Here is a 22,446-nt window from a genome sequence, read left to right as displayed (position 1 = left end):
CTAAAAGTATCAAGTGTGCAAGAAGTAAGACATTTCATCAAGTGTCAATGCTATTTCAGTCTCTTTGGCCTATCATGGAGTAGAATTGCACCCAAGTGTCAATGTTACTAAGACATTTCATCAAACACCTTACCTACATACCCTTCAAAGCTTTCTCCTATCAGAGCAAAGGTGGGAAATGCAAGTAGATTTAAGCTCTAGTATAATCCAAATCAACACATTTATATTCTCTAATTGCAATTATAATCACACTAGCACCATTATAAGGAAATTATAATCCAATTCCCTAAGAAAGCCTAGTCACACATGATCTAAATTGAAATGCAATCACAAGCGAGCCAACAATGGAGATGGATGATGAAATAGAAGTGTAGAAAGAAATGCAGGAGATTCACTTAGCTCAAAGAGTAATTGAAATCAATCCAACAAGATCTCACAACGTCACACGCACAAATTATTGCCCTTTTAGATGAAAAAATATTAAACATTATATAAGGGTACAACTGTTCTTCACGTGCACTAGATTAGTATGATATGATGTAGAATTGAAAGGTCTTCACCCCATTAAAATTTCTTGTCACAAACCTTAAAAGCATCTCAAAATTAGCTTTGCTATCAACATTTACTTAATGCTAAGCAAGAGCAACTCAAAAAGATCATTTCCAAGAATCAACAGAGATAATGATGTAAAAGAAGCGCTTTTGTTATTACAATATCAATTTTAAATGACCGTTCGTCGAGCAGAAAATGATGAATATGAATTTGATATTCTATCAATTGTTATGTCGTGGACCCAGGTCCACCTTGCAAGGTGGACCTGGGTCCATAAATGACGACATTTCAGGGTGGGGATAACGGTGCTGTTAGTGGCACCGTTATCCCCAGCCAATAAGATTTTTTTTAATATATAAATCATATAGCATTCTTTTCGCGCACGGTACTGCCTTTCACCATTGCAACAACGATTCAATCTTCTTCTTCCGCAAAAGCGATTTCACCATTTCTGCCATTATCGCACCTTCATCGCCCATTCTAGCACTCCTTCAACGCATTGTTCGCCGGCATTTTTGCAACAATAGTCAACCGTAGTATTCATCACAACTTTGAAGCATTTTACAAACATGTATTACTTAGCATTTTTATATTAGGGATTTTAGTTCAAAAATTTCACATTTTCTTAAATATTTTGTGATTCTAAGTAGTTTAACGAGTTTCTGTGGAATAGGTTGATGTTCTATGTAACATACAATGTTAATAGTTCAAAAATGAGATTATAATTTTGTGACCTAGAGTTTTGTCTCTGTGAATGTGAGGTTTTCAAATTGTGAACATGGAGTATACGAACTGTGAATATAGAGTTTTGAATGTTTAAATGCATAACAATGATAATATAATTACTAAACATATAGCCCTGTAATGTGTGAATGTGGAGTTTTCAATTCGTGAATATGGAGTATAGGAACTGTGAATATAGAGTTTTGAATGTGTGAATACATAACAGTGGTGATATAATTACTAAACATATTGCCCTAAAATGTGTGAATGTGGAGTTTTCAAACTGTGAATATAGAGTATAGGGTCTGTGAATGTAGAGTTATGAATGTGTGAATGTAGAACAGAGAGTAATATAATTACTGAACAAGTATCACTGAAATGTGTGAATGTGGAGTTTTCAAACTGTGAATATAGAGTATAGGGTTTGTGAATGTAGAGTTATGAATGTGTGAATGCATAACAGTGGTAATATAATAACTAAACATATAGCCCTGTAATGTGTGAATGTGGAGTTTTCAAATTGTGAATATGGAGTATAGGTTCTGTGAATGTAGAGTTATCAATGTGTGAATCTGTAACATACTTCTACAAACATAGTGTTCTGTTTTGCTACATATAGCTCTGTATTTGTGAAAATATATTTATGTATTTGGGTACATACATAGAGTTTTGACGGAAATGTTATTATTTTAGTAGAGCGTAGCTGGATTTATTAGGCATTCCCCATCCCCCCTCTACTAACAGATTATATTTCCATCAAATATAAAATTTTTGTTATCCTTGTTATACTTGAGGTTGCATTTTATTTCTAAACTTTTCATTGGCAGAAATAGAGAAAACAAATCATACACGTGTGAACAAACAAGTAGAGAATACGAGAGCTATCCTTAGCTCTCAAGCTTCAGAGGCAACATCTTCCGACTCATCAACCCCAACTGAAATAAGAACGAAAAAAAAAAAAGAAATGACAGGTCATCTGCTGCTGAAAAAAAACAACAAGAAAGAGGAAAGCAGTGGAAGAAGAGGGAGGAAGTAGGGGTGAAACAAAAGAAAAGAGAAAATCTAGAAGAACAAATCCACAAACAGTGGAAGATAGAAATGTAGGGAAACAACAAAAAGCTGGAATACAAGGATGAGCCCAAAGATTGTGGCTGAGTTTGTGCGAGAATTGAATGATGAACAGAAGAAGGTTGTTGAGGAGATTAGATTTGGAGAGATATTACACCTTCAACTAACAAAAAGTGAATGGCCTTTAATGAAATATTTGATTAGACAATTTGATGTTTATCGGTCTGCTATCCGGCTGGAAGGGGGTGAACTGCTGCTCATTGAGAAGGACGATGTTGAGAGAACATTGGGGATCCCCCAAGTGAGCAAACTAGTTGAGGAGGCCAAAAAATATGAGGATAAACAAGAAGATGTGTTGCTGCAGCGTATGAAAACCTCCTGAAGTTATGGAGGCAGCGATGGGGACTTGATACTAAATCCCCAATCACAACCTCAATGCCGGATCAGATTCTGAGAAGAGGAGACCACGACAATATGTTTAAACGGGACTTTGTCCTGTTTGTAGTATCGGCGATGCTGTGTAGCCACCAAGACAGGTGTTGCAACTTTAGGATTTTAAAATCCTTGATACACCTTGATCAAATCAAGAACTAAAATTGGTGTGCCTATACACACAAGTCTATGGTTGACTCAATTCAATCAATTCAAAAGAACCAAAAGCAGTTCTTAACTGGACCAGTTGCATTCATCCTAGTAAGTTCACTTTATTTTGAATTTTCATTACTATTTTTGTAAAATAATGACTTATTTATTTGTGAATATAGAGTATAGAAGCTGTGAATATAGAGTAATGAATGTGTGAATGTAGAACAGGTAGTAATATAATTACTGAACAAGTATCACTGAAATGTGTGAATGTGGAGTTTTCAAACTATGAATATAGTGTATAGAAGATGTGAATATAGAGAAATGAATGTGTGAATGTAGAACAGATAGTAATATAATTACTGAAATGTGTGAATGTGGACTTTTCAAACTGTGAATATAGAGTATTGAAGCTGTGAATATAGAGAAATGAATGTGTGAATGTAGAACAGATAGTAATATAATTACTGAAATGTGTGAATGTGGATTGTTCACACTGTGAATATAGAGTATAGAAGCTGTGAATATACAGTAACGAATGTGTGAATGTAGAACAAGTAGTAATATAATTACTGAACAAGTATCACTGAAATGTGTGAATGTGGAGTTTTCAAACTGTGAATATAGAGTATAGAAGCTGTGAATATAGAGTAATGAATGTGTGAATGTAGAATAGATAGTAATATAATTACTGAACAAATATAATTTCAATGTGTGAATGTGGACTTTTCAAACTGTGAATATAGAGTATAGAAGCTGTGAATGTAGAGTTTGCTAATATAATTACTAAACTTCAGTTCTAACTCCCTGGTTTATGTAGCTTGTGTATTTTGACCGAGTACAGTTCAAGGGGATGAGAGTGAATAGAACATACCCAACCATCGTTGGGTGGACTGCTGAACTTGCCAAAAAAAAGGATTAAAGAAGAAAACAAGTCCGGGTCGTTTGGAAGGGGGACAGTTATCCCCAGAATATCAAAACCTGCTGATGTTGCTGCTGCCACCTCTAGGCAGAATGATCAAGCTCCTGTTGGTGCTGAACCAACATTGAATGTGCCATCATCAAGTGTAGATAGAGTGGCAGGGATCTTGCAAAAGCTGGCTTCCACGGTAGGAGAATTTGGTGAGGCTGTGGCTGAGATTGGAAAGCAAGGAGCACCCGTCAATGTGATGAGGAAGACATTTTCGGGCATATCTAACATGCTTAATGTTGCCATCACCCTGGAAGCCACTTCAACCCCAACAGCCTCGCAACTAGACGACATCTTCTTTGGTAGTGAAACATTCACTACGACTATGGATGCCCTTGTCGAAGCCTTTGAGAAGACAAGGAAACAAATGGACCCTGATGGCCCTTGTTTTGACTTGGGTCTGTCTCAAACACCACAGCCATCAGACCAAGTAAATGCTCCTAGCTTTGATTTCGGGTTGACTCCAACACCACCACCAGCACAGCAACAAGAGAAGGAGAAGGAAAAGGAGCAGGATACAGAGGGTGCTGCAGGGGAACCGGGGATTGATGCCCTGGTGGATAGATTTGCAATGGAAGCCACAGAAGATGCAACTTTTTCAACTCCTGGTGTGGTTAGAGTTCCTTTTGGAAGGGTTAATTCCCCTATTGATGATTTTGATAGGTAATGGAATACATTTACTTAGCAAAGTCTAGAACTTAGGCTACAAAGAATGATGCTAGTACTATGTTTTTGTGAATCTATAAAATGGTTGTGAACTTAGCAATGATGACCTAACATTTTGTGAATGTGGAGTATAAAAACTGTGAATGTAGAGTATGCAAGGTGTGAATATAGAATTATGAAGCTGTGAATCTGTAACAGAGGTAACATACTTATAGTGAATCTGAAGTCCTAAAATGTGTGAATGTGGTGTTTAAGAACTGTGAACATGGAATATATAAACTGTGAATATAGACCACTAAAGCTGTGAATTTGTAAAACAGAGGGAATCAGTTAACAAATTATGAATATAGATATAACAGATGGTGAATATACAGTTAACAATTTTTGAACATAGGGATCTAAAGTTGTGAACAAAGCATCGGGACACCTAAAACTAAACACCTTTAGGCTAAACCTCCAAAATTCTAAATTGTGAACATAGACCTCACAGACTGTGAACATAGAGATAACAAGGTGTGAATTTATGGCTCTATATTTGGGAAGCATAAGCTTCTGTTTTGTTGACTAAATATTTCTATTATGTGAACACAGTGCATTGGCAGAGAGTGAGTCTGATGTTGAAGATGTGACTACTAGAAAGAGGCCTCAGCGGAAATTCAAGAACATCCCCCTAAACCTACGGTCTCTTTTTTGGAATGAACATGGGACTCGAATCCGCAATGCCACTGTCCTAGATAAGCTCCTATCAAACTATGCATTTGTAGAGGTTTCTACTGAACATCCAAAAGAGTATGTTCCATCTAAATGTTTATTATACTTGTTAATTAATTACTTACATTAATGTGAATTAGGTAAATTTTCTATTTTTTTAATTTTTTTTTTTTTTTTGTGCATTTTGTAGTGAGTTGCTTTTCAGCTTTGGTGACATTGAGATTACTAGGGATCACTTCACCTCGCTCAGTGTTGGTCAAGTGGAAAATATCTTCTTAGATGTATGGGCGCTAAGACTCTCAATGCTTGACAAAGAACGTGCACCCGGGCAACTGAAGAGGGTATTTTTCATCACAGTAGCCTATTTAAGTTCTTTTTGGTTTGTAAACAAGTATATTTTTTAAATACAGAACTATGTGTAGTAAAACAGAACACCATATTCGTAGAACTGTGTTAACTCGGTTACAGATTCACACATTCATACTTCTATATTCACAGTTTCTATACTCTACATTCACAATTTGAAACCTCCACATTCACACATTACAGGCTACAAGTTGCTAGAACTTTGTTAACTATTTTAAAGATTCACATATTCTATACTTTATATTCACAGTTTCTATACTCCATGTTCACAATTCGAATATCCCACATTCACACACAGAGCATACAATTCGTGAACATAAAATTGTTTATTCGTATTTCGAACTTAAAAAAGTATTCAAATTGAGAAACAAATGGAAAAAAAATTGTTTATCCGTATCTCAGTTACAACTAGATCCCACGCAAGAATGGATGAAATGTCTACCAATGGAAAAAAAAAGAAACAAAACTTCTATGAATGGATGACATATGAAATAGAGCGCCTGCAAAATTTGGATATAACTGATGCAGACTTGGTGAGTTTATGAACAACACTCAATATTTTTTAGTCACGTTCAAGACATTAATGACACTGTTTTTATTTTCCTTTTTTGAATTTAGATATTTTTTCCAGTGCTTCATCACGGGCACTATTTTCTCATTTGCATCAATATTAAAGCTTCAAAAGTTGAAATCATTGACAACAAGGCCTTAGTCCCTAGTGTTACCAAGAAAGACAAGTATGGAGACTGCACAAACCTCTTGGTAAGTTGATCAACAACTTGAGCTCCTTATCAATTGCTACATATATGTGAATGTGGACTTTTCAAACCGTGAATATAGAGTTATGAAAGTGTGAATGTATAGCAGATGTAATAAAATCACTGAAAATGTAACACTGAAATGTGTGAATGTGGACCTTTCAATCTGTGAATATACTGTTATGAATGTGTGAATGTGTAACAGTGGTAGACTTAAATATTTTTATCCAGGTTACAAGTTTAAAATAATACCTAGCATTGGGGTCATCTGCCCTATTCTGGAAAGTGGATGAGCTAACCGAAGAGACATACAACGGGACACTAAAGAAATGGAACTCGAGATTCATAAAGAAAGCAAGCTTAAATGTAAGTACACAAATACTAACTTTGAATAATTTCTTCTCTTTTTATCCTAACATTGCAATAAATTATTTATTTGATCTTGTATATTTGTAGGAAGATTTCTTACTTGGATTGAGGGCCAGGTATGCCGCAGCAATCATAAGGTGGCGTGCCAACACATTGAAAAACATTGTCATCAAGAAAACCAAAGTGTTGTACAACAAGAAATGAACAATTGCACAACATTTTTATTTTCCTTTGTTAATTGATTTGGAGATGATGTAGGTTACAATAGTAAATGCATTAGAAATTAGAAAGAAGATTGCAGAAGTTTTTAGGCAATACTGTGAATTATAAAACTTACTCAAAGGTGAATATCCAATAGTTCCTTGTACTCCTATAGAACTATGGTTGTCTAATGAACAGCTTCCAATCCTTTTTTTGTACAAGTTTTAATTTTGTTACATATTCACACCTCCATAGCTCTATATTCATAATTTCAAAACTCCACATTCACACTTCTCTAACTACAAATTGACCATAATAATCTTAACTTTGTTAAACATTCACACCTTGTATACTATATGTTCACAGTTTTTAAATAAGAATTATGTTCCACATTAACAGTTTTAAAACTAAACATTCACAACTTAATAACTCCAAATTCACAATTTCAAAACTCCACATTCACAATTTCCCAGATTAGAACTCTACTAAACATTCACAGTTTCATAACGCCATGTTCACAATTTTAAAACTCTAAGATCACAATTTTATAACTAAATGTTCACAAATACAAAAAATATATTGTCATCTCCTATTAACATGAACTAATTCAAAACTCTCAGAACTTAGATGTACAAGATATCCATCCCCAGCAATCTCAGATAAACTTCCCAACAAAATAGATTGAACAACACCCATTGTAGTTGAAACAACCTTGTTTGCAGAACTCTTTCGACCCCTAGCTACAGCAGACTTCTTTTCAATAATACTACTTCGCCTCTTATTACGCTCACCTTTCAATCTCCGGCTTGATGGATCTTGTACAATACCACTTGAAGATGGGACATCAAACTCTTCAATATGGACATAACCAACCTCGGTTTCAACACTTTTCTTTGTACTTTCAAAAGCTTCTTCACAACACTGTCTAGCTGCATTGTTGTCTTAACTAAAAACAATTAGTCTTTGAAACTTCCTGGTCATCGCAACAACCCAAATTGAAGGAGCAACACCAACATTAGAAGACAAAGAACCCATATCAACAACCTTGCCTTCAGTAACTTTCTTTGTCCACCTTTTCAAAATGTATTTATCGGGAATAGAACAAATGCAGTGTACATTCATAATGCGTAAACAATGGCAGCACAAAATTCCTAATTCAGAAAACAACTTACAACTGCAACAAATATCCAAATTGATAGGCTTAAAACTAACTTCATGCCTTATAATATCTTTATCATGACGCCAAACATGATACTTTAAATGACAGCCATCATCCAAAACACTATTTCGATGACAAGCAGTACCTTTCAAGAATTGTTCCTCAAACAAATAATATATTTCAATGGTATATACCTCTCTAGCATGTGAAAGAAGTTTCATATCATCCATCATCATACTGGCATGCCTTGAGCACACCGAAAATCCTCACCATTTTCCTTACTTCTCCATTCAGAAACAACGTTCACAAACGATGAGTAGAAATCACAAAGCCCTGCTGTCTTTGTTAGCTTCCTAGAAATTGAATGGTTTGTGGACTCACTCCTTTGTGAGGATAAAATGCCACCAGAAAAGTAATCCTTGTTAAATGCCGGGCACCATTTTTCCCTACAATCGTACAGTTTTTCTAACCACGGATTCTTATGACACTTATAATCAATCACCATCCTGAAAATCATAAGATCACAAAAGGAAAAAATATTCACAATTTTAGAAAAAATATTCACAATCTGATAACTCTATGTTCACAAATACACTCCTCTACATTCACAGTTTTTAAGATCTCTGAACTCAAACTTGTAAAAGTCTAATAAACATTCACACATTCATAACTCTACTTGTTAGTGCGATATGTTGTATCATGCACTAACAAATCTCCAAACAACTCATAGTCCCGTCTCATTTGCCCGTCCCTCCAAAAAAAACTAGTCAATCTTGCATCACCATCAACTTCAAAGTTAAAGAAGAAGTCAGACTCATTACACTGTCTCCTCCTAAATATTTCAATCAAGGAATTTGAATCAATTCCATCCAAGCTCTTCAATGAATTAGATGCCAATGAATTGTAAGCATCTCGATTGGTGAACCCAACGAGTGGAGACCCTCCTGACTGATGTTTCAAAAACCTTATCACATCCGCCAAGGCAACCCCACTCTTCTTTAAGTCTCTTAAGTATGAAAGCTGATTATTTCCCACTCTTCTGTGCGAACGAAGTAGATGACTCTTGTCTAAAGTGCATAGCTCGTGGTTGTGAGCTTTCTCATGTTTTGTTACTGTCCCCACCCCATTACCATCTACATCAAACTGAACAAATGCGCCACACCCCGTCCTTAAATCAATCTTTGAATACGCCTTCACACAACTATTTTCCTTAGACTTACGACCAGCCTTAGAGCACAAAAATGTCTTCATCTTAACGTTTTTAGTAGACCCTTGGTAGCGTTGCTTACCCTTCCTCACACTAAAACCAACTCTATATGCATAATCGTTATACAACTCATATGCTTCATCACCATTACTTACTACAATACCCACCAAATCTTGATCAACTGCACATATGAAATATAACCTCAAGTATGGAAAAGCATAACAAAGAAAACAAATAAAGAGCAATCTAATGAAAATATATTCTATAAGTAGAGGGGAGGCGGGGAATGCCGAATAAATCCAGCAATGCTCTACAAAGGGATGGTATTTCCATCAAATACAGAATTGCAAATATTCCATCAAACTCTATTACACACTCAAAATCAGAGAACTCCACATTCAAACACACAAGTACACATAAATCATAAATCAATATGAATCACTAATTTTACTCTAAAAAAAAATTTAAAAAAACCTGGAATTGAAGTAGAATCCTCAGCATTTAAATCTCCTTGATCATTGCTTGCTGAGACAACAACGAAATCTGCATTCATTGCAAATATAAAAAATAAAACAGAGTATCAGTCAACAGTGTGAATGTAGAGTTCTAAATGTGTGAATCTATAACTATATAACTGTGAATGTGGAGCTGTATAAGTGTGAATGTAAATCTCTGTACTTCTAACTGAAAACATACGTGTGTGTGAGTACATAGCTTTTTTATATATGAATGTAGAGCTCTATAATTATGAATCTATAGCTCTGGAAATGTGAATGTACAGTTACGTGATTGTGAACATATACCTTTGACAATGATTCACAATAAAAACTCAAATACATGGTAAACAATCAATCTAAACAATAAATCCTAAATTCGAAAAACACAAACATAAATCTATACAATTCATCAAACATGAATCTAAACTTAAAACCTACAATCGAAGATGATCCATAAATGTGTAAACTTAGTTCATCTACTGCCTCTGCCATCACTGCAAATATAAAAAATACAACAGAGTATCAGTCAACAGTGTGAATGTAGAGTTCTAAATATGTGAATCTAGAACTATGTAACTGTGAATGTGGAGTTGTATAAGTGTGAATGTAAATCTCTGTACTTCTAACTGAAAACATACGTGTGTGTGAGTACAGAGCTTTTTTATATATGAATGTAGAGCTCTATAATTATGAATCTACAGCTCTGGAAATGTGAATGTATAGCTACGTGATTGTGAACATATACCTTTGACAATGATTCACAATAAAAACTCAAATACATGGTAAACAATCAATCTAAACCATAAATCCTAAATTCGAAAAACACAAACACAAATCTATACAATTCATCAAACATGAATCTAAACTTAAAACCTGCAATCAAAGATGATCCATCAACGTGCAAACTTAGTTGATCTACTGCCTCTGCCATCATTGAAGAAGAATTGCAATGAGGAATTACGATGATGAATCGAATAAAAATTGCGATGATGAATCGAAGGAGAACTACGATGATGAATCGAACGAGAATTGCGATGATGAATGAGTGAAGAATTGCAATGATGAATGAGCGAAGAATTGTGCTAATTGTTTTGCGCTAATTGAACGAGAATCGGACAATCGCCTAAAACGCCTACCACATCCGTTAACGGCGTTAATTATCAAATTTTATTTTAACGGAAACGCCTAAAACGACGTCGTTTTGGACCCAGGTCCACCTTGTAAGGTGGACCTGGGTCCACGACATAATTTGCGATATTCTAGGGGTTGTTATGCCGTGGACCTAGGTCCACCTTGTCTACATTCACATACACTATACTCTATATTCACAATTTGTAAACTCCACATTCACACATTATAGGATTATATGTTTAGTAATTATACTCTACATTCACAATTCGTAAACTCCACATTCACACATTCAAAACTCTATATTCACAGGTCCTATACTCCACATTCACAACTTGAGAACTCCCATTCACACATTACAGGGCTACAAGTTGCTAGAACTTCTTAACTCTATTACAGATTCACACATGCATAACTCTACATTCACGATTTCTATACTCCATATTCACAATTTGAAACCTCCACATTCACACATTTCTGGGCAACTCTACATTCACACAATCATAAATCTACATTCACAATTTCTATACTCTACATTCACACCTTGAAACCTCTACATTCACACATTTTTGGACAACTCTATATTCAGCAATATGTTTACTAGTTATAAAAAAAGACAAAAAAAGACAAAAAGACAAAAACAACGTAGTTTTGGACCCAGGTCCACCTTGCAAGGTGCAAGGTGGACTTGGGTCCACAGCATAATTTTCCATATTCTAGTGGGTGGGCTCACAATACTGTAGTTCATGTAGAGATTAAATTAGTGAAAAACAACAATTTTATAATGTAGTTGTTCCACATACAATATTCTCACACAAAAATAATTACTAGCAAATGAGTTCATTCACCCATGTCGAAAATTTTTCATGATTTATTTGCATGTTCTTAGAGCAACCTCGTTAGTTTAGGTTTTTTATAGGTTTTTTCAGACCAAGGGAGAAAGTGAAGGTAAAAAATTGTGTAAAAAAAAATTAAAGAATTACTCGGGCGCACGCTTTACACCCACCGGAATAGAGTAAGTTTAATTGTAATTTTTCAGTTGTTATGCCATGGACCCGGGTCCACCTTGCATGGTGAACTCGGGTCCATGTTCACAATTTCATAACTCCATGTTCATAATTTTATAACTCCATGTTTACAATTTCATAACTCCATGTTCATAGTTTCATAACTTCATGTTCACAATTTCATAATTTCATGTTCACAATTTCATAGCTCTACGTTCACAATTTCATAACTTTATGTTCACAATTTTATAACTCTATGTTCACAATTTCATAACTATATGTTAATCAGTATCAAAACTCTATATTCAACAGTATAACACAATTTTTGAATCTATATAACAAAATTGTAAATATAGAGTTCAAAAATTGTGAATATTGAGTAATGTAATTTTGTATATTGAAATATAAAATTGTAAATATAGAATTCTAAAATTGTGAACATAGAATTCTAAATGTGTGAACAATTGAACATAGACTCAAGTCCACCTTGCAAGATGGACCCTGGTCCATAACATAATTTGCCGTAATTTTTTGGGTGGACCTACAAAAAACTCTCTCCTATACTCTCTTTCCTCCACCTCATGTTTGACCCACAAAAAACTCCCAAAAAATCACAAATGGTGTTGATGCTCTTACAGGGCGTTTGGTTGGGAGGAGGGAATTAGAGGGGAAAAGATCGAATTGTAATTCGGTGGAATCGCAATTCAATGAATAAAGTAAGAAATTAGAGAGGGGGGGGAGGGGAAGAATTGTAATTCAGTGGAATTGCAATTCAATGAATAAAGTAGGAATTGAAATTACAGTGTTTGCTATGCAGGAATAGGAGTACAGAGAATTGAAAGGTAAGAAGCGACAAAATGATTAAAATGCCCTTATGTTCTAGTAGATGTTGTAGTAGTTGGTTCAATTTTTTTTAGAAAAAGTAGTTGGTTCAACTATTCAACCAACTTGAATAAGATTACTATTAAAACCTATTTTTCACCCATACATGGGTGTTGCATGCACGATGGACACGCAAAGCAGTACAAAAGGAAATAGTACATGAAAATATATATGTTAGACTAATTTTATCTTTAAAATTCTTACTTTTAAAAATGAATCCTATCTTCAAATTTTTTCTACAATACTCTTTCACTTTCAAAAAGCATCATATGTTACCATGGACAACCTTTTTTTTTTTACTTTACAAGCTTACAGTACACATATAACAACAACAAAAGTTATATATATATATATATATATATATATATATATATATATAGGGTTGCACTCTCGTGCGTACTCTCGCTCAAGAGAGAACTGCGGACAAATCACCGCCGTCCACGTGCCCAAATCAACGAATCAGATGCAATTTTTAAAAAATGGCGCGGTGGCATTTTCGTAAATAACTGGAACTTTGGTGCACCTAGTTTCACGTAAAAGTGCACCTAGTTTCACTTACAAGTGCACCTATTTTCACTTACAAGTGCGAGTAATTTACCTTGTTAATATTCATGCACCTATTTTTGCAAATATTTTCACTTACAAATGCAAGTAATTTACCTTGTTAATATTCATGCACCTAGTGCAACCTAGATGCACCTAATTATAACATTAGGTGTACCTAGTTATAACATTAGGTGCACTTAGTATTGATGCTCAGTTTACAATTCACTTGCACCTGTAATACATTTTACTTGCATCTGCAATACATTTTACTTGCACTTGTGCAAATAATTTACTTTGTTAACATTCATGTACCTGGTTGCAACCTATGTGCACCTAGTTATAGCATTAGTTGTACCTAGTTATAATATTAGGTGCACTTAGTATTGATGCTCATTGTACAATTTACTTCCACTTGTAATACATTTTACTTGCACGTGTGCACCTATTTTCACTTACAGGTGCAAGTAATTTACCTTGTTAACATTTATTCACCTGGGTGCACCTATGTGCACCTAATTATAACATTACGTGCACCTAGTTATAACGTTATGTGAAACTACATTCAGGACACGTGGCGCGCTGTGATTCGTCCGCAGTTCTCTCCTGGGCGGCCAGTACGCACCAAAACGCGATATATAGGATCGCGTTCAGGTGCGTACTGGCCGCCCAGGAGAGAACTGCGGACGAATCACAGCGCGCCACGTGTCCTAAATGTAGTTGCACATAACGTTATAACTAGGTGCACCTAATGCTATAACTAGGTGCACATAGGTTGCAACTAGGTGCATGAATGTTAACAAAGTAAATTACTTGCACAAGTGCAAGTAAAATGCATTGCAGATGCAAGTAAAATGTATTACAGGTGTAAGTGAATTGTACAATGACCATCAATACTAAGTGCACCTAATGTTATAACTAGGTGCACCTAATGTTATAACTAGGTGCACCTAGGTTGCACCCATGTACATGAATATTAACAAGGTAAATTACTTGCATTTGTAAGTGAAAGTATTTGCAAAAATAGGTGCATGAATATTAACAAAGTAAATTACTCGCGACTTGTAAGTGAAAATAGGTGCGAAAATAGGTGCATTTGATAGTGAAACTATGTGCACTTTTAAGTGAAACTAGGTGCACTTGTAAGTTAAACTAGGTGCACCAAAGTTCAAGTTATTTACGAAAATGCCACCGCGTCATTTTTTTAAAATTGCATCTGATTCATTGATCTGGACACGTGGACGATTGTGGAGCGTTCTCATTTCCTACCTGGGCGCTAGTTCGCACGAGAGTGCAATCCTATATATATGCCAATAACCTTGTGGTCTAGTGGCATTCGGTAGTGGCATCCGGTTGCACCCCATGTTGGAGGGGGCAAGTTCGAGCCTCAGTGGAGGCGGTGCTGACTCTTTGTGCTTCAATAGGTTGAGAAAGTAGTTTATGAACAGATACTACATTGTAACCGAATGAGATATTAAATCCTAATCATCTACTGTCTTTTTTTAATGGTACAGATTTGATGAGATTTTAATATTATTATAGGTAATTATGGTATGAGAAATGGTTGTTTAGTCTTTTGCTATTTAATGTATTTATTACCATTTTAATTTAGGTGTTAATTTTATTTGTTTCCTTTATTTGTTTGGTTTTCCCTCTTCCCAGCCGTAATCTTATTTTTTATTGTCTCTAACTCTCTGTGTTAGTACAATGCACACTCCGATTACCTTAAACGCACACACTACACTCTACATCCAGTGCACAAAGGTCAACTAGCGCCTGCACACGCTTAACATAGGTGGCAAGTAACTATGCAAACAAGTAAAATCGTGCAAAAAAACTTCCATCAAAATCTGTAACGATTCATCCAAGATGATAACAATATTAAGACAAATGTTTAATTGAAAGAGACGAAGGTCACTATCTATGCATTATTAAAATTACACGTTTTTGGCCTGTGCACGGGCAACTCCCAATTCTCGTTTCTTTCTCTTTAGGCAGTTCTGACTATCATGTCCGTTTGCCAATCCACATGTCGCACACGTGCGACCTTTTTTTTTTCAACCCCTAGCCCATTAACGCACACTCCTAACCCATTAACGCACAGACTAACCTACCAAATCTCACAATCACCCATGATGAACTCCATGAGCCTACGCAAAATTGCATTCAGAAATTCGCATATTTATACCATCCACAAACACACATTGCCCAGCGTTACGCACACGCTCGCGGCCAAGAATGCACACACCAACTTAAACGAAAGCACACTTCTACAAAGCACCCCCATGCCCCCACCCCCCTAACCCATCAACGCACACTCCTAACCCATTAACGCACAGACCAACCTACCAAATCTCACAATTACCCATGATGAACTCCATGAACCTACGCAAAATTGCATTCAGAAATTCGCATATTTATACCATCCACAAACACACATTGCCCAGCGTTACGCACACGCTCGTGGCCAAGAACGCACACACCGATAGACCAAATACAAACCTTGAAAAATACATTTGAAATCATATGTATCGGTGTTGTCGTTTGTCATGGGGGACTCTTGGACATTTGAGACTAATTCTTCTCCTTTTCTTACAGGTTGTGTGTTAAAATCACACAAAAGATCCCAACATAACTTGAACTAGGTTACCTTGAATAGGATTCCTTAATATATAGAAATTATTATAGTCCATTAATTTCTTTTATTATGCATTCTAATCAAATTACAACTATATCCTTTTCTTTTAATTCTATCCTAATATAATTCATATTTTAGGATTCCTAACCATTAATTCCTATTTTATAGATGGCTCAGATGGGATCTCATGATCTCATCTTATAGGGTGATCTCATTGGATCCACCCCCTATATATATATACTTTTAAAATGAGCGGGGTCATTTTCATAAATATTACAAAATTTTGTTTATTTCAACCGTTAGATCTACTAGATTAATGGTCTGGATTTGTCCTTACGTTCTCACCTGGAATATGATTCTCACCTGATTAAGGACCTATATATATATATATATATATATACTCACTTGTATAGCCACATATTTTCTAAGCCTCATCCTTTCAGTGTTAGCCTTATTTCAGTCTTAACACTTTGACAAATAATCCTCTTAAATTCACCCTGATGATTGAGAATTTGTGAAGCAACCAAATTCAATTGTTAAATCTCAAAAGAAAAAAATAAAAAATTATCTAGTTATCCTATTTGCTTTAGTTAAAGATTGAAAATAAAGTTTGAGAAAATAAACCAAGTTCATGCTTTGAAGACTATTGGGTTTCATCCTCCTCTTTAATCATTGCTCCTACCATGAAAAAAAAAACATATCCAACCACCCATCTCTTCCTTTCAATTCAAATCCAAGCAAATAAAAACAAACAAATAAAAACAAGAAACAATTAATTAGCACCTTCAAAAAGTTACTTCCTGTGTCCTTCAAAAGCAGATGGGGTGCTACATATAATTTCCACTATTTGTTCTGCAAAAAAATGGGGAAGATACAATCAAAATTTTCCAGTAAAGCTTATATGATAGCTGCCACCAAATAGCACAAAATACAAAGTCATCAAATAATGAGAGAATTTCTTGTATTCTATCAGACTACTGAATTGATCTCAGTCTAAACTGTGCCGTGATTCATTACAAATCAAATCTAGAGCTTCTTCTTTTCTAGACTTGCTGCAGCACGCCTTTGTCGGTGCTTCCAGGCTGGCATCTTCCCCGGGAAGGCCCACCTCAACAATCGTTCCCACGAGTAGCAAGACAGGAACATGAGAACTGCCCAGACCAACAACTTATCTCTCAATCCTGTTGGCAACGGGACTAACTTCAACCAGTCATTCAAGTTCCTGAATAAATCAGAGGTGATAACAGTGAAAAAACCAACAGCACCCAACAGGGCGTAAAGAAATGGTTTGTTTTCTGATATGCTCTGGTTGAAAGGACGGCCCATGTAGTTCACCGCAAAGGTAGCCACCTGCAGCATCATGCTCACCATGTATGAAACCGTATTCACAAGGTTCGGATGAAAATCGGAGTCTGGCTCGATACATTCATCTGGCATGTATTTGTTGGCTTCATTGACAGAAGAAATCAAGAAAAAGAGGTGAACGGCAAATTGCCCTAGAAGAGAGAGAAAAACATAGGCGCAGAAGATATTTGGATGAGGGCGCTCAGCTGAAAGGTTTTGAAGTGGGCGAGCATGCGAAATGAATAGAAAGAACGCAGCAGTAAATACCCCACTGATTGTAGCCTGGACGTCACCGAGTTTCACACCATCCAAGTACATCACACTCAATACATAGGCAGTCGCAAGGCAGTTAAGTCCAAGTATTTTAAACATCTGGAGGGTGGTTACTAGGGTACTGCGACCTTGACGGATGATGTCTGTGGTAGGGGCTACTGAAGCATGCTTTGCAGTGAATGGTGATGCCATTGAGGCATCCCCAAGTTTAACAATAGGGGCTTGACCATCACCGCCCTCATTTAGCTCATCCATGAGTTTCTTCAACTTCTCCCGTTGCATCTCTGCCGGTGTAAGATGGCGGTTAGCAGCTTGGCTACTGGTGGATTCTGACCTTGAAGTACCTCTACTATTCACACTACCATCTCCATTCTCTATTGCAGGCTTGAGTTTCTTTGACTTGGGATTTTTTGGGGGTTCATTTTTAGATGATGCAGATTTCTCACCCTTAGAGGGCGGAATTGCATTCAACAAAGCTACTCCAACATGTGCCTGAAGGAAAAGAATTACATTACATTAAAATAATAGCTGCTTAATACCCTGACAAACCACTTTCAGCAACCTAGCTAAAAAATGTAAAGGCACAGGTTTTGCAATCATGCTACTTCAATTCTCCTCAGTATAAGAAAAGGCAATTTTTTTTGTTATTGTTAATGGGGACAACTTGGTTCATTAAAACAGCGCACGGCAATCTGCAACAATTCACCTCTTGAAATTCACAAATAACAATCTAGAACATAGAACCATGATATACCTGCTTCAAGGCACCAACATCGTTAGTTCCATCACCACACATCAGTGCTATCCTTCCCACAGACTTAAAAGTGGTCATAATAAGTTCCTTTTGCTCAGGGGCAACCCTTGCAAATACCTGGAAAACAGAAGACCCTTTTTACAAACTAAAGTAAAAAGAGATCAAGCAAGAGAGAGAGAGAGAGAGAGAGAGAGACAAGCGTGTTTTCATTCAGCACAACCTTGACATATGGAATTACTTTAAGTGTAGCTGATGTCTGCTGCAACATCTCAACACATTCACCTCCAATACAAAGATCATAAGTTTCTGAAAGAGCTTCTACTTCATTCTCACTATTAAATCAATATAAATAAGAAAGTCAGAATATGAATAGAAATTTAAAAAGAATAAAACCATTCGGAGTGTATATGTACATAGACATAAGTCTTCCGTTTTTTTAACTCCTAGTAAAACCAGAACAAAAGGTGTGGATTGTAGAACAGACAACAATATGGAAACATGGAAAATTCCAGTCGTAGAACCCACAATATGAGAAGAAAAAATAACTGTCAGAAACTACTAAAGCAGGGCAAACATGCAAATATTAGAAATGGTTTTTAAATACAGTTATCTGTACCTGTAACTGACTATGTCAGTCTCATCAGGCGACACCCAGTAATATTTTTCACTGTTCTTTGCACGGCTAAGAATCATTGCTGGTTTGGAAATGATGTGAACTTGACTAGCTACATGGCAAGCTGTCAAAGCTTGATCACCAGTAATCATAACCTAAAAATAACATGGAGATGAGTATTTTATCAAACCCTAAAATTATGTGGAGATGAGTACTCAAATTACAGTGTTACACAGTGATCTGAGATATCTACATACCAAATCATGTGATGATTTTTTTAACTCAGACAATACAGTAGCTGAATCTACTCTGATGGGGCAATTAAATACCTGAATTTTATTGGAAGAAGATTGAAATAAATAAATAAATAATAAAGATACCAGATGAATTATATAATATAATACATAAAATGAGATTGAGTTACCGCAAAGCCAGCAAAAGTAAGGCCACTTTCCACAATGTCTCTTTCCAGGCTTCTGGCTTCACCAACCTTCAACAAGTTGTAAAATATAACAGACACCTTAGAAAGATAAAGAATGCAAGGGGAAATAATGAAAAAGCAATATGGAGGGAAAAAAGTACATATGTACAACATTAAAGCAAAATGGCGCAAAGACACAAATGACTTAAATACTTCCAGTCCTCAATAAAATAAACCATGCATAAGGGACCACTTCAATGCAGAAGGCTAAGATCTTGAGCTCAAAAAACGATATAGTATTAGTACCAGAGGATCTTGAAATGCCAAAAGATCATAACGAGAGTTTTGCCATACTTTTATCCAATGATCATGCTTAAGGGATCACTTCAATGCAGAAGGCCAAGATCTTAAAAGCTTAAAAGCCATATAGGATCAGAGGATCTTGAAATGCCAAAGATCATAACAAGAGTTTTGCCATACTTTTATCCAATTATCTGGCTACTTCCCTCAAATAAACCTAGAAATGTGCGGTTTTTGAATACTGTAATCTACTATACAATGTGAGCACAATTTTTCTAGGATCTACAGTTTACATGCTTCTAAGACAGATAATGGTAAATGAAAATAATAGATTTCTTGATAAAGGAGTCTTACTGTCATCTCTGGAAGAGGTTTAAAAGCCAGGGCCAACACTACTGTCATCTCTGGAAGAGGTTTAAAAGCCAGGGCCAACACTCGTGATCCTTGACGGGTGTATTTCTTGTAGGTAGGGACATAGAAATGTGGAACATCAACAAGTCTATCCTGAATTGTTTCTGGTGCACCCTGAAAATTAATTGGTCTATCCTGAATTGTTTCTGGTGCACCCTGAAAATTAATTGGAAACAACTTATAAGGGTGCTCTGAAATGATCCGCTACTCACCCTTCAAGGTTAGATGATGGAAAAATCACATTCATGCAACAGGCAAAAGGTTTCTCCAGCTTCTTGTTTTTTTTTCCGACCGGGTGTTTGAGGGGGATATATTCAAGCTACTTGACTACTTGTACATGGCAAGAATGTGGTAATTACTTTTTGCATTTTTAAAAGTATTTCAACATTCAAATGCACAAGTAACAACAAAGAAGTCTTTTATGTGCAGACCAAGAAATTGATGTATAGGATGGTTAAACATAAAACCATGTTTTTAACTAATCTGCTAAGAGTGTAATAAAAATACTGGAAAAGATCAAGCTAGCAAACAAGCAACTTACATAAATACTGGACAATATCAAGCTAGCAGCCAAGCAACTTACATAATGCTATGAAGTCAATTTTATATTAGAGTAATTTCATAAAATATCCATGATTCTCCACTTCTAAACGATTCGTTATCACACACACACACAATAAAATAAATAAAATAAAAACTCGCTCTGTCCAACTTAATTTGTCCTCTTTTCCCTTTTAGTTCATCTTAAAATAATGTCCACTTTCCTAATTTACATACCACTACCACTGACTTTTTTACTTACAAATTTACCCTTTACTCCTTTTAACTTTTCTAGGTCAGTCCTAATACACTTCCTTTTAGAAAGACAAATTTGGAAAGGATGTCGTATTTTATTTGTTTTATTAAATATCATGCCAAACACAACTATCACTTACAAAATGGGATGGAGGGAATATTAACCTTTTTTACTCACTATTACGTGTAGATTGGAAAGTGATAACAATACAGAAAGTACATGTGACAAATCTCTAATAATTAATTAGATAGTAGTTATCAACAAATTTACGTTATTCTGCTCCAATTCAACTATAGAGCACTGTCTACAAGCCCATGCCAACTCCCTAAAATTTTTTAAGAACATATATAAAAATCTCTATGTGCGAACCTTTACAAAGGCAAAAAATTGCTCCTGCATCCGAACAACCACTGCCATTCTCTTCAAGTGAGATGCAAAATGGTGCCTATGCACAATTTGAACAGCATCACCTCCACCCCTGCAGGAGTAGACAATAATTCACAACATATGAGAAGAGTATTGTGTTCAAAGTGCTATTTTGAAATAATAAATGGAAGCCAATCAAGATAAAGAAACCAAAGAAATGCTCAACAGAAATGGAAAAAATTTCAAACCTATTTCAAATGGATTTTAACCATGAGGTGTAGAAATTTATATGAAAAAAAAAAAAGAAAGAAAAAGCCCCGCAAATTAGATACCTCTTGCCAGATAGTTCTTATCGTTGATAAAAACCCACATACATTCCTAGATAAATGTATGCATGTATTTTGCACAATGGCGTGCCACAATCATAAAAAAAGATTTAGTTGACCTATATACTCTTGGAAGACAATACCAACATACATACAGATAGATATGAGATATCCATAGAGGAGATACAAGAAAGAAAGAGATGAAACAGGATAAAATTAGGAAAAAGCTTGATTAATCCAACACTGTTTTAAAAATGACAATTCAATGCATGCTTACTTTTTTGGCATGGCTTTTTCATCTGATTTGTATGACCAATCAATCCCCTTAAGTGCAGCCTTCTCCAGAGGATCACCAACCTACATTACCCAAAAAGGAAGAAAATTGTCCGCAGAACATAGAGAAAAACACACAAGATTGCCCCCAACAGCTGAAACTACCAGAAAAACAAACAGCAACTTCCCTATAATGGTCTTCAATGTGGTCATTCAAGCAAGAGATGCAGGGAAGAAGCAATAAAAATTTGCTTATTATTTGGTGATTCATTATTTGTGATGGTATAAAAATACCAGTAGAAGTTGGCTAACTGCAAATTCAGGTTCTTCAAAGGCAGCCAACTTTTCTCCATTCTATAGGCATGGATTTTATTTTAGCAGGCCAAAAACTAGAATCAGAGACTTCAATAATGGAGTGAATTGCAGATTATCAATATGAACCGATAGTACTTCATAAAAACTCGAAATAAAAGAATTGATACCATGCACATCACCGAGGATGTAGCCTAAGTTGGAGAACATACACCCTCAAACTAGAT

At 35.7% G+C, this 22,446-nt stretch overlaps 1 protein-coding gene across 2 annotated transcripts in view; it reads right to left on the bottom strand.

Moving 5' to 3' along the window:
• Nucleotides 1–16,788: 16,788 nt before the first annotated feature.
• LOC116011832 (probable manganese-transporting ATPase PDR2) overlaps nucleotides 16,789–22,446 on the bottom strand; it is a 15,660-nt gene continuing 10,002 nt past the window's right edge. Inside the window, exons 15-22 of one of the 2 annotated variants that reach the window (XM_031251249.1) lie at nucleotides 21,312–21,350; nucleotides 20,132–20,260; nucleotides 19,439–19,504; nucleotides 19,272–19,343; nucleotides 19,018–19,169; nucleotides 18,622–18,733; nucleotides 18,402–18,518; nucleotides 16,789–18,139 (exon numbers count right to left, since the gene is read on the bottom strand). In XM_031251249.1, the coding sequence (XP_031107109.1) occupies nucleotides 17,057–18,139; nucleotides 18,402–18,518; nucleotides 18,622–18,733; nucleotides 19,018–19,169; nucleotides 19,272–19,343; nucleotides 19,439–19,504; nucleotides 20,132–20,260; nucleotides 21,312–21,350 (1,770 nt within the window). In that variant the 3' untranslated portion in view covers nucleotides 16,789–17,056. Of the gene's footprint in view, nucleotides 18,140–18,401; nucleotides 18,519–18,621; nucleotides 18,734–19,017; nucleotides 19,170–19,271; nucleotides 19,344–19,438; nucleotides 19,505–20,131; nucleotides 20,261–21,311; nucleotides 21,421–22,446 lie in introns of both variants that reach the window. The other variant, XM_031251250.1, reaches the window with a different exon arrangement.

This window comes from Ipomoea triloba, chromosome 3, assembly GCF_003576645.1.
Source record: "Ipomoea triloba cultivar NCNSP0323 chromosome 3, ASM357664v1".
Taxonomy (NCBI): domain Eukaryota; kingdom Viridiplantae; phylum Streptophyta; class Magnoliopsida; order Solanales; family Convolvulaceae; genus Ipomoea; species Ipomoea triloba.
Note: the sequence above shows the minus strand (reverse complement) of the source record. Positions and strands in the feature narration are given on the sequence as shown.